The following is a 23,299-nucleotide window of genomic DNA, read 5'->3' as shown; positions in this document are numbered from 1 at the left end:
GAACTCATCCTTACTGAGTGCTAGGTGAAGAGAATTATTGTAGCAAAGAGCTGCACTTATACCTGATCATCATAAAAACTAATACGAGCTTGTGTGTGCACATGCTCACACGTCAGCCAGCTATATTTAACCCTACCTTCCAAGCGTCCTGCCCCACATCAGGACATCTGAAGGTTTCCATCCCTCCTCAAAAACACTCACTTGTTTCACCCTTCAGAGGGTCCTCTTAATATTCACAGAGCGTTTTGCATCAGCATTTCATGCACATCTCATGCACAGATGATAATATTATCACAGGCTGCCCTTTGAATGCCTCTAGGAGAGTTTTGCCTTTGTGATAATGTCACGGCCACTCCAATGACGTGACCTCTCACACAAACGTTGTCTGCGTACCCCCATATTAACCTGGCAAGGACAGGAAGAATGAAGGAGGGGAGGGGTTTAGGTAAAAAAAGTTCAAGGATTATATTTTTCGGGGAACACGCTCCCTCCATTTGTCACAGTTTAAGCACTTTCTCTTTTGAGATGATTCCTGTTCACACGTCTGAAGAGACCCAAGCTAAGCCTGCCTACAAATCAAGAGTGTTCTTGATATTTTTTTCTGATTAATCGCCCCTAATTGTGCATCAGCCCCTAATTGTGCAACAGGCTGCTCTTTGTACCTGCTAATTTGACGGCAGATGGGATTTAAAATCTGCACTTTCCAACAGGTGGAATCTTTCGTGTTGGTGGATCATGCAATGCAGTGCACGCCCTTTCTGGACAACAGGAATGCAAACAGGCCTGAGGTTGGGTGAAGGGATGGTCCTTTAGATTCAGGGACAAGTGTCTTCTGCAAACCGAATTAATGCAACCATTAATGTACGCACACCACAGTCTTCTTAATTTTTTCATTTTCATAAAATAGGTTTTATGAACATTATTGTAATGCTTGAGTACAACAGAGACCTGGCAGGGACACAAAGCTAATTCATTAATGGATTAACCATTTTCCCCCCTGCCTGTCAGTAACACAGATAACACATGAAAGTATTTATAATATTTTTTTAGAATATGATTGTTTTTTTTTTGTTTGTTTAACAGAAAAGACTGCGGTACAGGGAAAAAGGTGAGAGAAAAATAGAAGTTGGGGAGAAACATAAGGAGGATAGAGAAATGGAGAAAAAATTGGAGAAGGAGGAGGATAGAGAAGGAACACGTGTATATGTACAGATACATATGTATGTGCAATATGTAGACATATTGCACATAAGAAAATGGAAATGTGTGGATGTGTGTGTGTGTATGTGTCAGTCTATGTGTGTGTGGTCAGCTGTTGTAGAACCTGACAGTGGTTGGCAGGAAAGACCTTCTGAGTCTCTCCGTCCCAAATTGTGGGTGCTGCAGCCTGCCACTGAAGGAGCTGCTCAGTGCTGTCATGGTCTCCTGCATGGGGTGGGAGATGTTGTCCACCATTCTCCTGTCACTCACCACCTCCACTGGGTCTGGACCCAGATCAGGGTCCAGGGTCCTCCAGATCAGCTTGTTCAGTCTCTTTCTGTCTCCAGCAGAGATGCTACTGTCATGATCCGGTCTGAAAGGGGTTATTCCGGTCCGGGATCGTTTTCACCTGTGTCAAATTTACATTTACAGCATTTATCAGACGCCCTTATCCAGACGCACTTACAATCAGTAGTTACAGGGACAGTCCCCCTGGAGCAGCTTAGGGTTAAGTGTCTTGCTCAGGGACATAATGGTAGTAGGCGGGATTTGAACCTGGGTCTTCTGGTTCATAGGCGAGTGTGTTACCCACTAGGCTACTACCATCACAATGTGTAAAGCTGCCTTGTTCGTTTCTGTTCGCCGTCAGGTCTTTGATGTTATTATGTTCCATGTTCACCAGTATCATTGGATCTCTCCCCTGTCCTGTGCTTCACCATTAAAACCCTGGTTTTGTGACGTCGTGCGATTGCGTCCTTCCTTCCTCATCACCTCTTGTCATCACTTCTGTTCACCTGCCTCGTCATGCCAACCATGGTTGTGACAGCTACCTCCTGAGCAGACCACACGATAAAAGATGGTTGAGGCCACCACAGAGTAATAAAAGGTCTTAATGATTGGGCCCTTCACCCCAAAAGACCTGAGCCACCGCAGCAGGCACAGCCTGCTCTGCCCTTTCCTGTAGAGAGCATAGTAGTTAGGAATCCAGTCCAGTTTATTGTTCAGATGAACACCAAGGAACCTATAGCTCTCCACAGCGGCTGCAGTGGATGATGTTTGTGCCTGCGGAAGTCTACCAAAAGCTCCGGTGTTGATCTGTAGGGTCAGTTCTCTGTATTTCTTGTAGTCCCCATTGATGATGAGGCCAAGTATTGCCACGTCAGAGAACTTCTGTAGGAAGCAGTTGGTGGAGTGAAGTCTGCAGTGAAGATGGTGAAGATACTGCATACTGCAGACCACCCTTATATGAAAGATATGTTTAGCAGCCCCCCCACACACACACTTTTCTCCAACACTTCTCAAATGGCAAATGGCACAGTGTGAGGGCAGCATGGCTTCCTTTTTGCTCAATGTGCAAAAGTGTGTATGTGTGTGCACCTTTTTTTTTTGTACTTCAGTACTTCAGTGCTCTATGTTGCAGTGTTCCATGTTGTAATCTTTTTCCACAGGATTTCATCTGTCTGTCGAGCTTCACCTGCTGCACACAGTTATTGTTTGCTGTTCGCGTTTCTTTCTGTGGGATTGTCCTGCTGTGCTGGTCTCTGTAGGACTAAGTGGGTCATTAGCCCTTGTACATAATCACCACTGCAGAGTCATGATTATGGTGATTATGGAATGCTTTGCTTTACGAGCTTGTAGAAAAGATTAAAAGGTAAATTACAAATGAACACACACACATGTCTCTGGGCCCTAATCATACAAACAACAGCTTCAGAGCTTTAATTATGGATTATATTATCATTGTTATTATTTATTACAATATGAGTTACATGCTGTGAATGTGTGTGCGTGTGTGGTACACTTGTTAAACAGTCTCGTTGCATGCTTTGATTTGTGTGCATAGTGGTTATTATATTATGGGCTATCATGCAGAAACAGCTTCTTTGGTAATAGGGAGGAAATGTTGATTCCCCTCATTCCTCCTCTCCTGAACTCACTCTGCTCAAATTTTCCTCCCTGCTTCATACCCCCCTGCTGATCTTTCTTCGTAGGCATAGTTATTCCCCTCAAGGTGTGTGCATGTGTGTGTGTGTGTGTGTGTATATGGCGTTTTTTTTGTTTATTTTTATTTTTTATATATATATATGTGTGTGTGTGTGTGTGTATATGGCGTTTTATATATATATATATATATATATATATATAGATAGATAGATAGATATAGATATAGATATAGATATATAGATATATAGAAATTTTGCACTCCATATTCCTCTAGTGTGTGTTTTAATAAATGACTGCGGATTCATGTGTTCTTGCAAGAACATGTCAGAGTGTGTGTTTGTGAGGAGTGTTCTTCATTGCATCTCTTCCCATATCTTGGGTAAATTTGGGCAATGAATCTAGAGCATTTACTAGGCTGTTGGGCCTGAAAGCTGAACTCATGTATCGATTAATCAGTGCTGCCGGATCTTTATAACATTTCAACCACACAAGAGCCACATTGCACTGGGTTTATAACTTTTTAATAACTCTGTGCTTTTATGAAGTAGATGCTGCGTCGTGGTGTAGGGACTCATTTATTATCAGGAGTGCAACAGTGTCTACTTCTGACATACAGAACTGTAGAAGAGTGCAGGCATGCACACAGTCACAAATTAGCCTGTGGAGGGAGAGGAAGAGTGCGAGACAAAACAAAGCTCAGTTAAGAAAAGTTTTTAAGCAAGAAAAAAAAAAAAAAGAGTAGAACAAAAGAATAGAAGTAGTCAAGATGAAAAGATTTAAGAACATTCATGACAGAGAATTATTTATGAAAAGCTCTGTGTGTGTGAGTATGTACCTGCTTGTGAGCGCTCACGTACAGGTCATCACTCGTTTCCATGGTGATGTGGAGTCTGGCTATACATTGCGGTGGTCAGTGGTTTATGACAAAATATATGACAAAATATATTTGCCAAGCAACCTTTTTTGTGGGGCAGTGGTAGCCTAGTGGTTAAGGCCCCACAATCAGAAGGTTGCAGGTTCGAACCAAGGTGCCACTGAGCAAAGTACTGTCCCCACACACTGCTCCCAGGGCGCCTGTCATGGCTGCCCACTGCTCACTAAGGATGATGGGTTTAAAGCAGAGGACACATTTCATTGTGTGCACCATGTGCTGTGCTGCAGTGTATCACAATGACTTTCACTTTTTGACGTGATGAAGACGAAACTAGACGAGACATAAATGCTGGTCATGTGACGATGACTATAACGAAATATGGTGTCCAAAATAAAAACTAGACTAAAATGTCTCTTCATTTTCATTGATGACATGAGAAGAGACATTAAGAGACATCGTTATTATATAGCAGTTTCCTGTATCTCCCATCAGGAGGTACAATCACACCTCACGCCTGACTCCGCTGGGTCCCAGAACCTGTCCATTACCAGCCAAGGCAACCTTGTCCTAGACAAAGCCAATTAAAAAATAGCTGCATTGTATCTGGGTAAAATGCAACACAGCAACCATTGAAAAGGCATCCTGGAATTATTTGCGTTATGTCGCTCTGAGCATCACTTCAGGCAAGTCATTCAAGGAAGTCATCTGTTTTAATGTTCACAACTTGCTCAACACAAACAATGACATCTTGACTCCTGTTAGAGAATATTACCCAGATAATTAGCATCAGCTTTTCAATGTTGAGTGTCTGTAGCCTAAACTTTTACAGCCTATTTACTGACAACACTTGTTCAGAGCAAGTAGTCTCTGTCGTATTTCCATATCACAGAATAGCTGACAATCTCACATAATAATCATCTCTCTCTCTCTCCAAGTATGCTAAAAAAACTGTATGTAATTGTCTGTACCCAGTATCAAGGCCTGAGCAATTAATAAAGTCTAAACTTGAGAGCCCTGCATCTAATTTGCCTTTACCTGCTACTCGTGGGCATGGTGATTTTTGTGATGTGGCAGCAAGCTCAACAAGCTCTAAGTATTTTACTTATTTGCATTTGGTTTATTTAAATAAAAGAATTTCTAGACTCTGCCCTTTAGAAAGCTCTTCCAATCATCATGCAGCATCCCAGCTTCTATTCTTTTATTTTTCATAATCATCCTATTTACTTTTAATGGTTTTAATTTTTACCCTCAATTTCTATATTTTGTTTCTAGTTTGCTGTAATGTACTTTTTTGCATTTATATTGTGTGATGGGTGTGATTCATGTACAGCACTTTGGGCAGTTCAAACTGTTGTAAATGTGCTATATAAATAAATTTGATCTTGACCTTGACCTACTGCTCCATTCACTCCCATAGACACTGAGCTTCCATGGAAATTGCGATTCTGATGCATTTATCTAATAACCGTTCAGCTTTCTGCTGTGAAAAAAGCTCTTCTGTGCAGCGCCATAGAGGTCCAGAGATGCTGCACTCTAGGAGGTTTTAATGAACTCTGCTGCACAGAAAAGTATAAGAAAATCATGTCAAACAATCTACAATAAATTGCTTATTCCAATAAGCTCGACATGAAATTGAACTCGTTCTAGCGCACGTAAAATTGACAGTTCATGTATGAACATTTATTTTCTGACATATTGCGGTCTGAGTATAGCATGGTTCAGGGGTTCTTAGGGCTTACATGCTCCAGTCATTAATTATTTAATTATTCATCACTTACCACACACACACAGGCACCGCAGAGACAAAAAAGACTCTGTGCCCTAAATGTACTTACTCTTGAAGACTCTGTCTGTGTGTGTATGTGTGTGTGTGTCTACTGGAAATCAGATGGTGGACCGCTGTCTTTTCGATGACCCGTTCATCCTCTGTCTGATTGGTTTGTTATTGCATTGCAGTCACCAAGGTGCTCTCTATATATTTTTGATGAATTACAATACCCACAACCTTCAGTGCAGAGACTTTCACTTCATCTTACTGAAACGGTAATGTGTATTGCTGTGCATGTGTACATATGTGGGATTTTTGGCGTCTCATTGTGTCCTTGCCATGTGATAGTGTCCTTTACAGGCACTCTGCATGAAAGTGTGTGTGTGTGTGTGTGTGTGTGGTTGTCCTTGTCCTCTGTGGCTGAGAAGGCATGCAGGTTGAGTACTAAACCCAGTGTGCTCATTGAAATACAATCCCACTCATGGTCAAGCATAGATTCTCCTCTGTGTCTGTGTCTCTTTTTCACATCTCTTCTTTTATGCACTTGTCTGTGGTATGTGGTCGGTGTGTTTTTTTGGTTGAGAGGGTGAGAGGGTAGTTGGGGGCAGTCCATTTTTAATGGACACAGACCGGGAGCTGGAAGAAAATGACAAACATTTTAAAAATAGATTATAGTCCTTAGTCTCAACCCAAGTGTACATCATCCCAAACACCTGGCTGTTCCGAGCAAGGTCAGATGGAGCTAGTACTCATACAGTCAGAGGTGCCCTGGACATGGTAGATACAATGTGTTGAGCACATGCACGCAGATACTCTTTACTTCTTTTGTAATATTGCCACATCTAACAGAAAATTACAGAATTTTTGTAGGACTTCAAGGTGATCACTGTTATTCTACAACCAATTCCACAACAAGAGTGTCTGTTCCAGCATATTCTACATTATTCAAGATATTTGAATAGACTGATCTTATGAACAGTTTGTATTTCCAGAATACTGTTTCCACAGGTACAGGTACATTGCAGATAAAGTGGATGAGACTAAACTGAGTAATGTTTTTTTTATTTATTTCATAACTGTACTGTTCACACCACACTTTTTCTGATCAAGTCATAAGGGTTTGCTTATTGAGCAAAAGTGACATTGGCCTTCATTCTTTTGATTGCTCATTTTGTTATTTGGAGCTGGACAGATTTAAAAAAAATGCATCAACTAGCATTTATTGTTTATCTGCAGAGACTGTAGTGTTAGGCATGGCTGCTTGATGAACACTTTAAAAAAAAAGTACTACAGTTAGTTACTTGTACTTTAAAACATAATGGCAGCGGTGGGATTTGAACCCACGCCTCCAAAGAGACTGGAGCCTTAATACAGCACTTTAGACTGCTCGGCCACACTACTATTGAATAGCAAATTTTAGATGTGTTATAGAGCGCTTGAGATGAAGAGATGAACTTACCCTACTGTAGTGTGCTGTAGGTATGATGATTATGATGATGAGAGCAGAGGCAGTATACAGGTAAGGACAGACAGGGCAGATGGACTGAGGGCGTGGCACAGTATGGTTCATCTAAGCTGCACCACATATTCCCTTCTTGGCTAAATCATTTTTGTATGCAAAAGCAATGCTGTTCTGCTGTGAAGGTTAAACCTTTAATGCTAATATATATATTATTGACCAGAAATTCATTTAAATGTATTTTATGTATACATAAAATGTAATAAATATATTTTAATTTTCACATTGAGGATAAGATCAGTGTAGTTTCGGTGTAACTATCCTAGCTTGTCAGGCTGTTGTGTCATACTGGGGTCTATACTGAACAGAAAACTCAGACAATGTAGCCAGGCTGTCACGACTACAGACTTACGTGGGAAGGAAGTGCAGAGGTCTGACATGCTGGGAAGGGGTTTTATTAACAGACAATAAATAAATACAAATAAACAATGGCGCGGTGGCCGAAAACAATTTAACTTCAATAAAGAAAGAAAACTTGCCCGCAGGCGTGTGGCGATTGCCAGAACTGAAAAGACACAATGGCTCAACCGTGCACTAACGTCCACGAAAATGCCGTCCCTTCTGAAAGGGCAGAAAACTAGGGTATTTAAGCACTGTCAGGATTGGCCACCGGTGATTAGCACAGCTGCAGTCAATCCTGACACAGGCACACAAGTCAGTCATTTAAGTTCCCAATCACTATAACACAAACCACGAAAACCTGTGCGTGATTGGGACCTTGAATGAATGAGGAAATAAATTTAAATTTGTGGGCCCATGTGTTGTCTTTCATTAATTGGACAAACAACTGTTAGATGATGTGCAAAAATTACGATAGCTTTCACCTACTACATTTCTCAATCGGAAAAGGACTTTGAGTGGAAGTGGACCAATTTGAAGCACCTTGCATCAGCGTCATTTTAAAATCTGGAATTAGGAATCTGCCAAGTACCTAGTGAATTTCATGATTCAAAATAGGTTTGCACTGTGCCCAGCTCCACGGCCAGCATAGTCCACATAAACATATTTCTTAAAGTGGACAATTGACTTGTAAACCTAAATTATAACACCAAGTGTCATTAATTATATACAGTTTGTCCTGTAATACACAATAAATGCGTGCATATTATACTGATCACAGGAGAAAATAATTTGCTTGTAATTAGTAATTAGCAATGCTGAATCCCCCTCCCCCAATGTCCTTTTTTTTCTTTGTCTTTGTGTACAGTGCACACACACACACACAATTAAGCATGGTGTCATAATGTAACTTGGATTAGCTGTCAACGACCAACAAATTTATTCTGCAATTACAAGGATAAGAGCTACAAGAGACTTTAATAGTTTTGGATAATGAGTCTTTTGTCCCCACAGTCTGAGAATTAGGGTTCTTACCGAGGATGAGAGTCATTTTCGTGAAGCAGTGATTCACCACATGGCTTGGACTGGGGTAAAACATGCAGGCTTTTATCTTGTAAAGTGTCGGGGTTCACTCCTCTTACTCCATCACATGCTACTTCTCTCCAACCCCCACTGCTTCATCTACTGCATATTTAATTACTGGAGTTTAATTGAAAAAGTTGACTCAGTCTTGTACGTAATTACCACTCAGTCTTTCAAGTCTTGGGTGCATAGGCCCTGGAGCACATCTTGGTGCTGTGGAAATTAAATTAAACTCTTCACTTAGTGGGAGAGCCACTCAACCCCAATATCTAATACTCTGGGATTGACACACACGGGCACACACACAGTGTCACCACAACCTGAGCACTATTACAACACCAATGTACGAGTCCAGAAAGTACAGTAGCACACACTTACCTCACTTGTTCTTTTCCAGTGACAGTTTAGTGCTGCTGAGTTCCATGTATCTGTTCTGGGAACAGTTCTTCTGTCATTAAAGATTAAAGTAAATGCTGCACTTAGGGCCAGTGCTGTTGGAATCAGTTGAGCAGAAGATCGCTCCCAAACTGTTTCACATGCTGATGATATTAGAAGCAGCATAAGTGATAACAGTTTGACCCATAAATCAGAAGATGACTCAAAGGAGGGTGGACAGGATGGAGGCATGACGGTATCGTGAGGGGGTGTGAGATCACAAGATTAACCGCAGAATAAAGATAAGCGCTTTTTAATGAGAGAAAGATCAGAACAGAAGAAATGAAGAGTGTGAGAAGATGCAGAACTTGTGGTACTGTCAGAATGGAACTCAGAACTTTTGTTTTAGGGTGCTGCTGAGAGTTTTTTTTTATCTCTTTAATTATGTGGCAGATGCACCATGTGCTTGCTTACGTCATGGTGAGCACATGTCCGTGTCCCACCAGAGTGCAGTCTCATTATCTGTTGAACAGGTTTTTAAAGAGTTGTAGGAGAGGAGGAGGAAGACAAGAGTGAAAAGTAGGACACACTGCTTCTCTTTCTTTAGGATGTGATGCTACCAGGGGGATCTGCGTGTCTATCTGCATTCTTGTAAGAGCGCATGTATTTTTTAACTCTGGGGCAGAATACACTAATGTTCAGGCCTGAAGGGGAAGAGAAAGGAAAGTATTCATTAAAAATCTAGGGCTTTTATTTAGTGCCCCCCCCCTACCCCGTTATGGTGCTCTGGCGCCCTTTAGTGGCCAAAGTCAAAAATTTTCATTTGCTTATCAGTTGCTGACAATTAATAAATTAGAAGAGTAGTTTATCAGTGAGGGCCATAGAATGTACACTGGAAAGTCTGAAATTCGGGGAAAGGTCTTGGTCTGATAGTTAATGGTCATTGGCTAATTTTATCACTGCATCACTGCAGATGTCTTTTTAACATTTAACCTTGTATGTCTCTGCCCTTGTGTCTTTCAGATATGGAGACATGGTTCCCAAGACGATCATTGGGAAGATCTTTGGCTCTATTTGCTCACTGAGTGGAGTGCTGGTCATCGCACTGCCTGTCCCCGTCATTGTATCCAATTTCAGCCGAATCTATCACCAGAGTCAGCGAGCGGAAAAGCGCAGAGCACAAAAGGTACAAACAAGGACCATCCTGAGGCCCAAAGTCACAAGCTTTCAGTCCAGATCAACTCAACAGGGCAAATACATATATAATGCATAACCAGATACATTAGTATGCGTTGAACACAATACTCTCTAACACACACATACACACAAATATAGGCCTTCTCTGTCGGGATTGTTTGTATCTGAACATGCGTTGTGTGTGTGTGTGTGTGTGTGTGTGTGTGTGTGTGTGTAAATGCAGTGTGTAGCAGTTGTTGGTATGTTAACAGCTGGCCTCTGTGGGGTGATCAAGAAAATCAAATACCAAGCCCCCACTTTCGTGAGGAGATGGAGAGCAAAGAGCTCAGCTGGCAGGAAACCGCACTCCTCCGAGAGCCATTCCAACGCATTTGTGCTGTGACCAGTCCTATCACATGATAATTCATTGTGTGCCTCCCCAATCTTTATTTAGAGGCGTGAGTACAGAAACTCACAGGCGAGTCGAGCACAGGGTGGGAGATATCTCAATCCCAGCAGAGCCAGCAAGCACAGGATGGAAGAACCAGCACCAGAGACGCTCCCAAAAACAACAATCTGTTTTTCCTCTTAGCCAAGGAGAGGGATAGAAGGAAAGGGAGGGGGAAGCAATAACAAGATAATGAGATTTCTCTATTAGTGTTTTTCTCTATGTCTGCATTTGTGAACAAATTTAAATAAATGGGATGGAAATTCGGTTCAGTTTTTTTTTATGTTGCATTCGATAAATCCTTATTTCCAATCCTATAATCCAAATTCTAAACCATTTTTTTAAAGTAGGGAAAACCATTGTAGATGTCACGACTGCGGACTTACGGGGGAAGGAAGCGCAGAAGCAGGACATGCTGGGAATGGCGCGGTGGCCAAAAACGATTTAACCTAAATAAAGAACATAAACTTGCCCGCAGGCGTGTGGCGATTGCCAGAACTCAAAATACTCGTGAAACATACACAGGTCAAGTTCATGCAGCGAGTCCACGAAAATGTCGTCCCTTTCGAAGGGGTGGAAATCTAGGGGTTATATGCGCTGTCAGGATTGGCCACTGGTGATTAGCACAGCTGCAGTCAATCCTGACAGTAGCCCACTGGAGTTTTTTGCGATGTGCGAGCTAAATCATCTGTTGTTAGCATGTTGCTCTTTTTTTTCATGGATCTACACTGCTAACATCATTCACCTGCTGAAAAGCAGTTTCTGATCTCATTCCATGTTAAAAGAGAGAGGAAGTTGTAGTTTATTTAAACCGCGATGGAATTTAAACCACAGTTTAAAAACTACACTGCTATAGAATTTGCACAGGAATTGAATAACTTGAATGAACTGATGTCATTTAGCGCAATATTTTCAATACCTAATAACAATATAAAACCTACATCTTTCTGTCTGAATCTAATACATATTTAGAAGAAAAACAAATATTCATGATGATCCAGACTCCTTCAATTTCTATACAGGCTATCTGATATCATAGGTACTGTTTACTTGTCTGTCTGCGTGTGTATGTGAATCTATGCATGTATTCCATAATATTAGGACGCAAAACAATGGCTCCTGCAGTTGCACCATCCAAAAAAAATGACACATTTTCTCACATAGAGTAACAGGAAAAGCTCTAGTGTTAAATGGACGTGTGTGTTTTCACTGAACAGAAAACCAGGCTTGCTAGAATTCGTGCAGCAAGGAGTGGAGGGTCTAACGCTTATTTGCTGTACAAACGCAATGGGCTCCTGGCCAACTCAGAGGAGGAGGTAACCAAGGAAACCCTCAGCTGCCGGGTTTTCTCTCTCTCTCTCTCTCTCTCTCTCTCTATGACATGCTGGTGCATGCGGACTCTCTCCCTTGTTCTGTTGCCACTGACAGGGGTCTGGGACTGACCAGGATGAATCCCTCATTCCAGCACTTCCATGGAATTTATTTATAACTATTTTATAACTACTTTGCCCATCTTTTTTTCTCTCTGTCTTTTCATTTCTTATATCTGTCTTTCAGACTCTTCTCTCTGAATCACACTAGCTCCCAATTTGCTCCTTCTGCCTCTGATTTCTTGGTGCTGTAATTTAATCTATAGCTTTGAGAAATGTTAAAGCTTTACTTTGTACTTTAACATTGAGAATGGTGTGGGATGGCAGATTTTTTCAACAATTCAATTTCAGCTATGACATTCAATTCAGCTCTTAAATAATGAGCAATTTACATCTATTTTAACCATGCTGTGTCACTGTCTGCTTGTGTCACTATCTGTCTGTTTCAAGCTGTATGTCTCCCTTTCTGTCTCTGGCTTCCTGGCATGGCGTAAACTCACTTCTGTCTCTCTCAAAGCTCACTAGTGCCATCTCACAAATGTGCAGGGCTTTGGCACCGGCCCCTTCTGGTTGGCCAGTAGAGGGAGTCATGTGACCCGTGTCCAGTGGCACTGCATGCTTGCCCCTATTGGGGGCTACGACCGACACCTCAGGCGAAAACTGACATCCTTTCTTTCCCCCGACCACTGCAATTTCTTCTATCTTTCCCATGCTACTACTATAACTAGTATTCCTACTGCTAACCGCTGCTACAAGCTGTGGTCCATGCATTTGTATTGTATTGTATTCTTTAATATGCATCTCATTGGCCGACTGCTACGGACTGGCCTGTGTTCTGTGTCATGACATCATCAGAACGCATCATGGATTCCATCACATGGAGGACTGAGCTGCATGCCTTTGGTTGATGGGGCAGAGTTGGCGTGAAGCCATGTGCAAACATCTACACACATATGTGTGCATGCATACCGAAAGCCTTTGTTTGCTGTGTGTGTGTGTGTGTAGGAGAGAAGAATGTGCAAAGTGGATTTGTTATCCTGCTCTGCTCTGGCTTTACGTTCTGCAAGACTACCGAGATCCTAATGGGTACTAATGGGTACAGAGATGCTCACAGTTTAAATGAGGCAGTTTTATGCACATATAAATTCTATTTTACAATCACATGCATTCAAGAATTCATAAATATTTACCATTTAAATGGTTATGCTCACGTTTTGTAATTTCAAATAACATGAAATATATTTTGTCCAGCATTGTTAATGCTGAAGATGACCATGGTAGCTGAAAGTGAGTGCTAATGAATGAATCTGCATAAATGGAGAGATGCCCATTATCAGCAACAATTAGCCTTGAGTGGAATGTTCTCTGAATATTATCATTAAAACAAACTGAAATATATAAAACTGCCAGGCTGTTATTGCTTTAAACTGAGGATTTCTTTGACAAAAATTTGAGAGAGAAAATGTATTATTTCTAATAAAACAACATGACTGTTAATTATTCATTTTGTAATGTTTTCTATTAAACTCATTTCATGTTTTTTTTTTCCTGGAATTTTTTTTTTTTAATAACCCTAAACTTTGATTGTGAGGTGAGGGAAGTGTGTGTTCTTAGCTGAGTTTGAGGTGTGAGCGCTCTGTGTGTCCCGTGTGGGGAGCTTGCTGGCTCTGTGAGCATGAGTGGTGTGGAGATAGATGCTTGAACGTTCTCATGGCATCTCAGCGCCCTGCAGGAACGTTTCTTGACCGCCGTTGAAGCATCTGTCTCTGCCTTCCATCCCCACTGCCTCGTCTCTGTATCTCGTCTCTTGATTTTCGATCTCTCACTCTGCTGACTTAACGTGCCTTGGTGTTGTTTTGTGTTTTCTGTTCTAAAAGGCATCTAAGGAGGCAGGACAGGCTCTGGTGTCCAAGACCAACGCCTCCTTTGATGTGCAGCATCATCATCTATTGCACTGTCTGGAGAAGACCACGGTAAGGGCCACTGAGGTGCCACTGAACAAAGTACCGTCCCCACACTCTGCTCCTACTCACTAAGGTGATGGGTTAAATGCAGAGGGAACTTTTTTGTTGTGTGTTGTGCTGCAGTGTGTCATAATGACAATCACTTTACTTTCACTTTACTTTCACTTGCCTGTCCTCTTTTTGAAAAATGCTGAAGGGATTGGTTGCCGAGGTTATGTTTAGGGATAGAGTTAGCTTTAGGCTCAGTATCACTTTATATCACACATATAAAGTCAGTCATGTGTCTGATGTTATGTGTCTGATGTTTTGGGGCAGTGGTGGCAGACCCCGTAATCAGAATAAATTATTCATAAACCGTCTCCTTGTGAGGTGAAGCTATTTATAGCATCCTGTCATAAGGCTCAGGATCCCTAACAGTGCCCTTGTGTGTCTGTTAGAGAGAGAGGGAGACACTTTGATGACTACGTGCTGTTTAGGGCACAGCGCACCTGCCACTCTTTACTTTGGTGGCTGGTCATGGATTATTGTCTTTCTGACTTTCTCTCTCTACCTGGTTTGTCTGCCTTTCAATCTGTCTGTTCCCACAATGCAATGCCAGTCCTTCCAGTTGCATCACTGCAAGGCTGCTCTTATGGTCCTGACAGTCATTATAGGCAGGGTGATTCCACAACACATCTGTGATTCTACTGTCATAGTGTTCCAGACCAATCCGGTGTTTCTCATAGAAAGTTTATTATGAATAATCATCAGACACATGTTTGTCCAACTTTTTTGCCGTAGTTCTCAATAAGAACCCCTCAACAACAAACCTATTATTCTATGTTTAACAGATTAAACCCCTTTGATAATTAGAACAAATAATACACAGTTGTTTTTGCATGCTCTTCCTGGTTTCACACAAATTTAAATGGCTGCTATAAAATAGCCATAGGTGTGAGTGTATGAGTGTTTTTTTTTGGAGTACCCTCAACCCTAGTGTGGATTAAGTGGTTTCTGACAGTGAGCGGGCGAGTATGCGTCTGAACTTAATCTGTCTGGCAGTCTTCCCTTCACACAATTTTTTGTTCTCCCAGAATCACGAGTTTATAGATGAGCAGACATATGAGACCAGCTGTATGGAAGTGTCCATGGTGAAGCAGGCTTCACGCTCTTCCTCCCTGTCTTCATCACCCCGTGGCGGCCTCACATCCTGTTGCTCACGTCGCAGCAAGAGGAAAAGCTTCAGCGTGCCCAATTCCAACATGTCTGCCAACCGCCGAGGTAGCGTGCAGGAGCTCAGCACCATTCAGATCCGGGAGAGACCGCTATCCAACAGGTAATATATAAGAAATTCTAATTATTACTCTGCTCCATTCATGGGGCTGCAAGGTGAAGTGGCCTCACTCCTCTAAAGGCATGAATTCTGGCTTGAACCTTGTATGTACGGCAATTGTAAGCTTCCTACCATTGCTGTGAGTGTGTGAGTGAGCTGACATGGACATTGATTTGATCTTTGGAATAACAGATCCTTAAACAAAATTTGACAGCAGAACTGGACATGATTAGTAAGATGTTCTTGAATTTGAAAATCTGATCTGGAATGTATTTTCCGAAAAAATATAAATATTAAATAACATTATCAATACAAAAAAAAATGCACTTTAGCATTTTCTGAAATACTCAGATTGGCCTGATGTGTTCCTAGTTCCTATTGTTCCTAGTGCAAATTTGAAAGCAGCGTAGACAATGCTTGTCAAGTGAGTCTTTAATATGTAAACTCTAGCAGCTCAGTGGTCAGTGCTGGAAAACACACTCATGCGCGTAATGACAGACAGGAGCAAGCAGCTGGAGCAAGTGGTTTTTTTCCTGTACATTTGGTGAACGGTGGGGAATGTGGTGGGTCTCTAATGGATGTCAATGAGTCGGGCAGAATGCTGATCCAGACCCTTTACTAGCCATTATGAGTGTTTACAGCGCTGATGTTTGACCCCGTTGAGGTGGACACTTTTTAATCCTCACTGGACAACTTTGTGGGCTCATTTCAGTGTAAATATGAAGAGACAGTGATAAATTAGTGCAGCTACTGCAGACAGAGTGACAAGGGGCAGAACTGGTTCAATGTTTTTAGGGTGATGCAGTGATGCAATTTAAGAAATGTCTAGCTGTAGCACCCCCTAATTCCTTAGAGCTGCAGGAGAGATCAATACTGCCTTATATGACAAGCAGTCAAGCAGAGACAGATATCACTGTTTCCTACTTGTAAAGGCTGTGGTCCAGCAGAAGAACAAGTGTTCAAAAGCTAAAGTGACAGGGAGGATTGTGGGCATGGCACTTTTTTTTTTATTGAACTCCATTATGCAGCTGGAATCAGGAGATGGATTCTCAGCTGCACTTCTCCTAACCATCTCTGGCCCTGTGCCTCTGGGACTGTGATTGTCATGTACCATAGGTGGACTTCCCATCATTATTCATCAGCAGGTTGGTGGTAAGAGTGAATCTGCTACAGTCAATAATTGGTATTTATTCTGATCAATATGATCAAGTGCACTCTGCCTACCAAGACTGACCACCATATCTCGTTCATTCAACATAATCTTCACGCTCTCACCTTCATTTGTATCTTCCTGCACTTTTTTACATCTTCCAACCTCTACTCCTTACCACTGGACTCTTTCCCTTCCTCAGTTTTTTTTCTATGAGTCATAGAAATGGTGAACAAGTCAAGGGAAACATCAAGTAACAATGACCTGATGGGAACAGACATGAACAGAGCAGCTTTATACAATCATACACAGGTGAAAAACATTATTGCACAGGACAAACATGAAACTCCAGTCCGAACTCCGGATCCAGACTAGCCTCTGCCGGATCGGACCCTGAAGGTACTCTCCCCCCAAGGCACGACTCCCAGCATACCACCCAAAACGGACCATGAAGGGGGTGGAGGAAGTCCATATGGACAAGTGGCAGCTGTCCTGCGCTGACGACTTCAGCTCCGGACCAAAGAACGGCCCATCCGTGGCGGACCGGCATCCTGTCTGTCGTCCACAAGTGCCTGCCGCTCCAGTCAGTCTTCGGCACACCCCCTGAATGGCCGCTTCTCACCTTGAACGCCACCAGACATGTGACTATGGTGGCAGTGGTGGCCTTGCGGTTAAGGAAGCGGCCCCGTAATCAGAAGGTTGCTGGTTCGAATCCCGATCTGCCAAGGTGCCACTGAGGTGCCACTGAGCAAAGCACCGTCCCCACACACTGCTCCCCGGGCGCCTGTCACGGCTGCCCACTGTTCACTCAGGGTGATGGGTTAAATGCAGAGGACAAATTTCACTGTGTGCACCGTGTGCTGTACTGCCGTGTATCACATGTGACAATCACTACACTTTAAAGGAATCCTCGACCATCCGGAAAACCCATTGGCCGCATTGGGACCCAGCAGAATATGAAGCCAACACTGGCCAGAGGGCTTGTGGTCAGATCATTCTGTCACGCTGGTTTGACATGGCGAGGATGGAGATCTGGAACGATGGCTGGACAAGGCGAGGAAAGAGATCCGGAATGATGGCTTGACATGGCACGGAAGAAGGACCCACTTGCACGACGTCACAAAACAGGGGTTTAATACATGGTGAATAGGACAGGGGAAACATCAAGTAACAATGAACCAACAGGGAACAGACATGAACAGGGCAGCTTTATACAATAAGTCACAGGTGAAAACAAACAGGAAACTTAACAGCACAGGATGAACATGAAACTCCGGTCTGAAGTCCGGATCTGGAGTAGCCCCTGCCAGACCGGATCCTGATCTTCATCTTCCCTAACCAGTGAATATTTCACTAATGTCTTCACCGGGAATATTGAACAAATCTACCTGGAATTCTCCACCACTACAAACCCTACTGTACCCTCTGAAGACTCTCCAGCTGTTCTAGAACCATTTTCTCCCTCAGATGCCGCTTCCAAAATCTATGTATGTCTTACATTTTATTTTGGATGGCAGCCCATCATCTGAAACTCAATCCCACCAAAACCAAACTAATATTCATTCCAGCAGATTCTTTAGAAAATCAGGGTTATTGCTGTCTATCTAACAACTAACAGATCTCTTCTTCTGCAACAGCCCACAACCTTGGAGTAACTATGGACAACCAGATTTCTTTCCCGGCTCCAATGTTTCCCACTCATATAAATTCCTTATCTAAAATATCAGACCTTCCATCAGATCTGCCCTTATCTATCAACACAGGCCACTCAGATCCTCGTTCAGTCCCTAGTAATCTCACGACTGGATTACTGTAACTCCCTTCAAGCAGGTCTACCTCTGAATGCCATCCAGCCTCTACAACTAATACAGAATGCAGCAGCATGACTGTTTTTCATCCTTCCCAAATTCTCCCACCCCACCCCACTGCTGCACTGCTGGCCTACAAAGCCAAACATGATGTAGCACCATCCTACCTCACAGCCCTTGCACTGCACCTTGCGTTCTCTGACCCTCCAGTACTGTTCGCCCTGTCCCTCCACCTCTGAAGGTACGAGGAAGACATTCATCTAGACTTTTCTCTGTTTTGACCCCTAGGTGGTGGAATAAACTTCCCCCTGCGTATTGTATATCACTCTGGATAAGGGCATCTGCCAAATGGCACAAATGTCCTCCTCTACTGTGTACCTAGGGCTACTGTTGGGGTGCATGTAGCTATTCCACATTTCTGTCGCTGACTGCTAATGTTGGATTTATGGTTGGCTCAGTCGTATAAAGCTTAATGTTTGGGGAGGAGGGTATGAATTCAAAAGCACATTATTCAGTGTCTTCAGCCACATCAAGGCCTCTTAGTATTTAACTGTGCCTTAAACACACAAGACTCATTTGAGGAACAGGAAGCTTGAAGAGTTTGTTTTAAAAGATTTAGCTGGATAATAAGGGCATATAATTTGCTGCTGTGCCGCATTAATGGCTCTCTAATGCTGCCTCCGTGTTCTCTGTCTGACTCTTTCTCTGCAGTCGCTCCAGTCTAAATGCAAAATTCGAGGAGACGGTGCCGCTAAACTCGGAGGAGGCCTACCTGACAGCGGCCGTGATCAGTCTGCCTACACCACCCGTCACCACACCAGAGGGCGATGACTCTGCCAGCTCGCCCGACTACTCCCAAAGTAACATCGTCAGGGTGTCTGCACTGTAGAAACAGCATCAGCACAACAATAGGCTTTGGCCGCATGCAGACCACAGGGAGGGTGGTGTTGGGATGAGCCCCACCCTTTTCTTGTTCAAGTGGGCTAAAATGAGGAGGAACAAGTGGTGTTCAGGGTAAAGAATTGCTGGACCCCTTTTTCAGTTCCTACACTGGGATCCATACTGCAAAGCACTACTGCTGGCCCAGACGATGCCGCCGTGCTCTGGCCACCATTAGGTTTTAATTGTTGAAAATAAATGATAATCATCACTACAGTGGTTTTTTTTTTTTTTTTTTGGTCTTTTATTAATTTTTCTTAAGATGGTGGGGCTTTCTAATTGTGGACCTCTTGAGAATACCTTTACTGACAAGGAGAGGACTGTGTGTGTGTGTGTGTGGGTGGGTGTGCGTGTATGTGTAAAAGAGAAAGAGGTCTGCACCTTGGTCCAAATACAACCTCTTGCATGTTCTGAATCTGCATTTGCATGAGCAATACCGATTGGGTTTGTGTGTGTGTGTGTTCCATGAAACCTGGCCCCGCCCCGCCCAGCTGAATAACAATATCTGATCATGTCTGATGTCTGCCAACAGCTCTGTTTTTCACAAACCAACTGATGAGTGTTTGGACTTTCTTCTTCTGATGACATTTTTGTCTCTGTGTCCTCCTTTTCTCTGTTTTTCGGTTTAAAGCACTCATGTGTCGTCAGTCAAGAATTTGAGGAATAATTTTATAGAAAAACTTGTAGAAAAGTTTTGAATTGCATTTTTTATTGAACAACTGTCATGCAAATTGTGATGAGATGTGCTTACGTGCTGTTTTCTTTTTTTCTGTCAGTTGAAGCCCCTTATGGTGCATGTATGTTTAAATTGTACCAGCTTGACCTTCTTTCCATCAAATACTCCTGCCACAAGAACAGAACTTGGAAAGATTTCTCATGAGGATCACATGAAAAAAATATACGAATTTAGAAAGTGTGGGGGAGACAACTGTGGAGGAAGTGTTCCCTCTTTATACCATTTATAAAATGTTCCTTCCTCATCACCTTCGTGGGTGAATTGTTCCTGACAGTAATACCAGTTAGAACTCACTGATCCACCATCGAAGCTTTCAGCAAAAATGAGAAGAGGAAAAAATAAACTAATCTCTCTCTCTCTCTCTCTCTCTCTCTCTCTCTCTCTCCCTTTTTGTCTGTGTGTCACAATCTTTATGTATTGTACGAATCAGTTGAAAGATGAAATTATTATTATTTTACCATATTTTTTTCAAATATCAGTGAGTTTTTTGTGTTTTTTAGCTGTGGCTAAAAATGGCCTCCACATTGGCCCTTCCCGGGCTTGAAGACGTGATTTATGCAACAAGATTCCTTTTGTCAAGATAAGCTTTGTGTAAATCTGGATGTTGGGGGATAGAATCACACAAATTGATATTTTTAAAAGATTTTAAATTGTATTATTATATATTATAAGTGTATTTCGAGCGTAAAGGAAATAATCACATAGAAGAGAATAAAAAGAGCGGCTGTTGCTTGTGCACATGTACTGTAAATTGTTCTTCTGTGTCGTAACTATTTTCTTTTCTCATTGTTCTCACTGATGAATCTAGTGTCTTATTTTAGTTAGCACTGTTGAATCCAGAGCTTATGTTGTGATTGAACTAGTTATTTTTTTGGGGGGGAATGGGCAAGTTGCATGCATTCACAACTGGATATGTTTTTCAGAGTTTTCTATGTGTCGGAGACACATATTGTTTTGCCTTTTCTTCCATTTTGTGACAGACTTTGATGGTCAGGGGAAGCATAGTTAATGTATGTGAGATTCTGTACATTTAAGAAATGACAAGGATTATATGATTGGTTTCTTTGAACAGCTTGTGTTATGGACAGAACTATATGAAAAGGCAATGAAAAAAATCATTTGTTTAGTCCGGTGAAGTGTCTATGAATAAATAGATTCATCCTTGTCCTATTAAAATACTGATGAAAAGAAATGTATCTTTGTAATTTCTGAAACATTGCCTGTTTACATTAATATTTATGATGTGTGTGTCTCTGTGTGTGTGCGTGTGTGTCTATTTTTTCTGTGAAGGACTTCTTAATGGTTGTTCCTTTATAGAACTCAAATACTGGTGGGAAATAGTCAAGCTCAGTGGGTAAATATTGTATAAATAATCTACAAATTCTGTAAAACCATAAACAATCATAAAATAAATAAAGACACAGACACATATACACTGAAGAACAAATATACACGCTCTTATTTTTCATGAGCTGAACAAAAAGATCTACAACATTTTCTACATTCACAAAAAACAGTACTTTTCACAAATCTGTGTTAGTGAGCATCTCTCCTTTGCAGACAAAATCCATCCCACCTCATAGCTGTGGCATATCAAGGTGCTCATTAGACAGCATGAATATTGCACAAGTGTGCGAAACAATAAAAGGCCGAAATGTGCAAGGTGGCCATAGTATAGCTGCCTAGTGGTTGATTGCAGTCGGTAGAATGTTTGTCTACTCTTCAATAGCTGTGCAAAGCTGCTGAATATTGGCAGGAACTGTAACACACTATCATATACGCCGATCCATAGCATCCCAAACGTGCTCAATGGGTGACATGGCCGATGAGTATGTTTTCAGCTTCCAGGAATTGTGTACAGATCCTTGAAATATGGTGATATCCTGCAACATGAGGTGATCCACAACGTTGACATCAGCAACCACTCACCCACATGATGCCACATTTCTGCCCTGAACAGTGAAAACCGGGACATTCTTGAACAGAACGCCACACCAGTGTGCCAGATACCATTGAATGTAAGCATTTGCCCACTCAAGTCGGTTATGATGATGAACTGTAGTCAGGTCTAGACCCCAATGAGGATGACAAGTATGCAGATGAGCTTCATTCAGACAGTTCTGTGGGTCTTTTGTGTATTTAGAAAATATTTCAGATCTAAGTTCAGCTCAGCATGAAAAATGGGAGCAAAAACAAAAGTGCTTTTAGTGCATTTATATTTTTATTCAGTGTGTGTGTGTGTGTATGGCTCCTAGTTGGTGAAATGATATAAAAAACTGAAGTATTAGAATTAGCATTCACATTTTATAAAAAAAAATATTGGCTCACTAGTGCAACTCTTGTTCGAACTAGTTGTGCAAAAATGCAATTAGTTGCTGGGAAAATTTAGTTTTTTTTGTTGCAGTCGTAAAGCAAAAGGGCCTATAGCGCTGCCAAAGAACGAACCAGTGGACAACTCGGATAGCTGATATCAAGGATATGGAATAAATGCTCCCACGGCTTTCCAAATACACTGGCATGTGTGGGATGTCCCTGGGAGGGGCAGAGCACACCAGCCAGCTGGGGGGTCAAGAAGAGGACGAGCACAACCATCCCCCTGTCTGTTCCTGCTCTCTTTATTTTTATCCAGAGGTCAGAGTGTATTGCTTATATTTCCTCTGCTGGCTTGTTGGTGATAACTGGTGAAAAGGAAATGGACAGAATGGAAGAGGGGGAGTTTGGTGTTGTGTATTTGTGTGCATGATTGTCCTTATCACAGGCAACATAGTTAAGTGATTGTGTAAAAAATATCAAGTGTTTAAGTGCCCTCTATTCTATTCTCTTTAATCCCAAATATGGTAAAAATGTTCATTGGACTCAAAGGTAAAGGCATTAGAGTACAGTGGTAACAGGTTAGATATCAGAATCATTGCAAGGCACTTTCTTCCACAATCACTCAAATGATCTCTTAAATTAGTAGAGTCCATGTCTATTAGAGACATTGTCCAGTTGAACTGTTCTCTGTAAAAAATAAAATGGGCCTGTATTGTGCTGTACCTGATTGGCTGTGTGTAAAGTAGCCACATTTTATTCCTCATTAGCTGTTTCCTGGCCACATGCCAGAGCATAAAGCTCAAGTAAAAAAAAAAGAGATTGTCACACGTGACACAGCACAGCACCCAGTGCTGTGATCAAGGGTACCTCAGTGGAGTTAGGTGTGGAGTTGTGAAAGTTTTTACAAAGTGAAAATAAATACATTTAACTTATATAAGTTAAGTAAGATGTGAAAACAAAATAAGTGCAAAGGTAAAGAGC

The 23,299-nt window shown here is 42.0% G+C and overlaps 1 protein-coding gene across 2 annotated transcripts in view; it reads left to right on the top strand.

Moving 5' to 3' along the window:
* Positions 1–21,197, top strand: part of kcnd2 (potassium voltage-gated channel, Shal-related subfamily, member 2) — a 106,496-nt gene extending 85,299 nt beyond the window's left edge. Inside the window, exons 3-7 of one of the 2 annotated variants that reach the window (XM_028954911.1) lie at positions 10,126–10,288; positions 11,944–12,042; positions 13,974–14,069; positions 15,134–15,375; positions 19,042–21,197. In XM_028954911.1, coding sequence (XP_028810744.1) covers positions 10,126–10,288; positions 11,944–12,042; positions 13,974–14,069; positions 15,134–15,375; positions 19,042–19,219 — 778 coding nt within the window. In that variant the 3' untranslated portion in view covers positions 19,220–21,197. The remainder of the gene's footprint in view (positions 1–10,125; positions 10,289–11,943; positions 12,043–13,973; positions 14,070–15,133; positions 15,376–19,041) is intronic. The other variant, XM_028954912.1, reaches the window with a different exon arrangement.
* Positions 21,198–23,299: the final 2,102 nt, after the last annotated feature.

Source organism: Denticeps clupeoides, chromosome 15, assembly GCF_900700375.1.
Source record: "Denticeps clupeoides chromosome 15, fDenClu1.1, whole genome shotgun sequence".
In the NCBI taxonomy this organism is placed as follows: Eukaryota; Metazoa; Chordata; class Actinopteri; order Clupeiformes; family Denticipitidae; genus Denticeps; species Denticeps clupeoides.
Note: the sequence above shows the minus strand (reverse complement) of the source record. Positions and strands in the feature narration are given on the sequence as shown.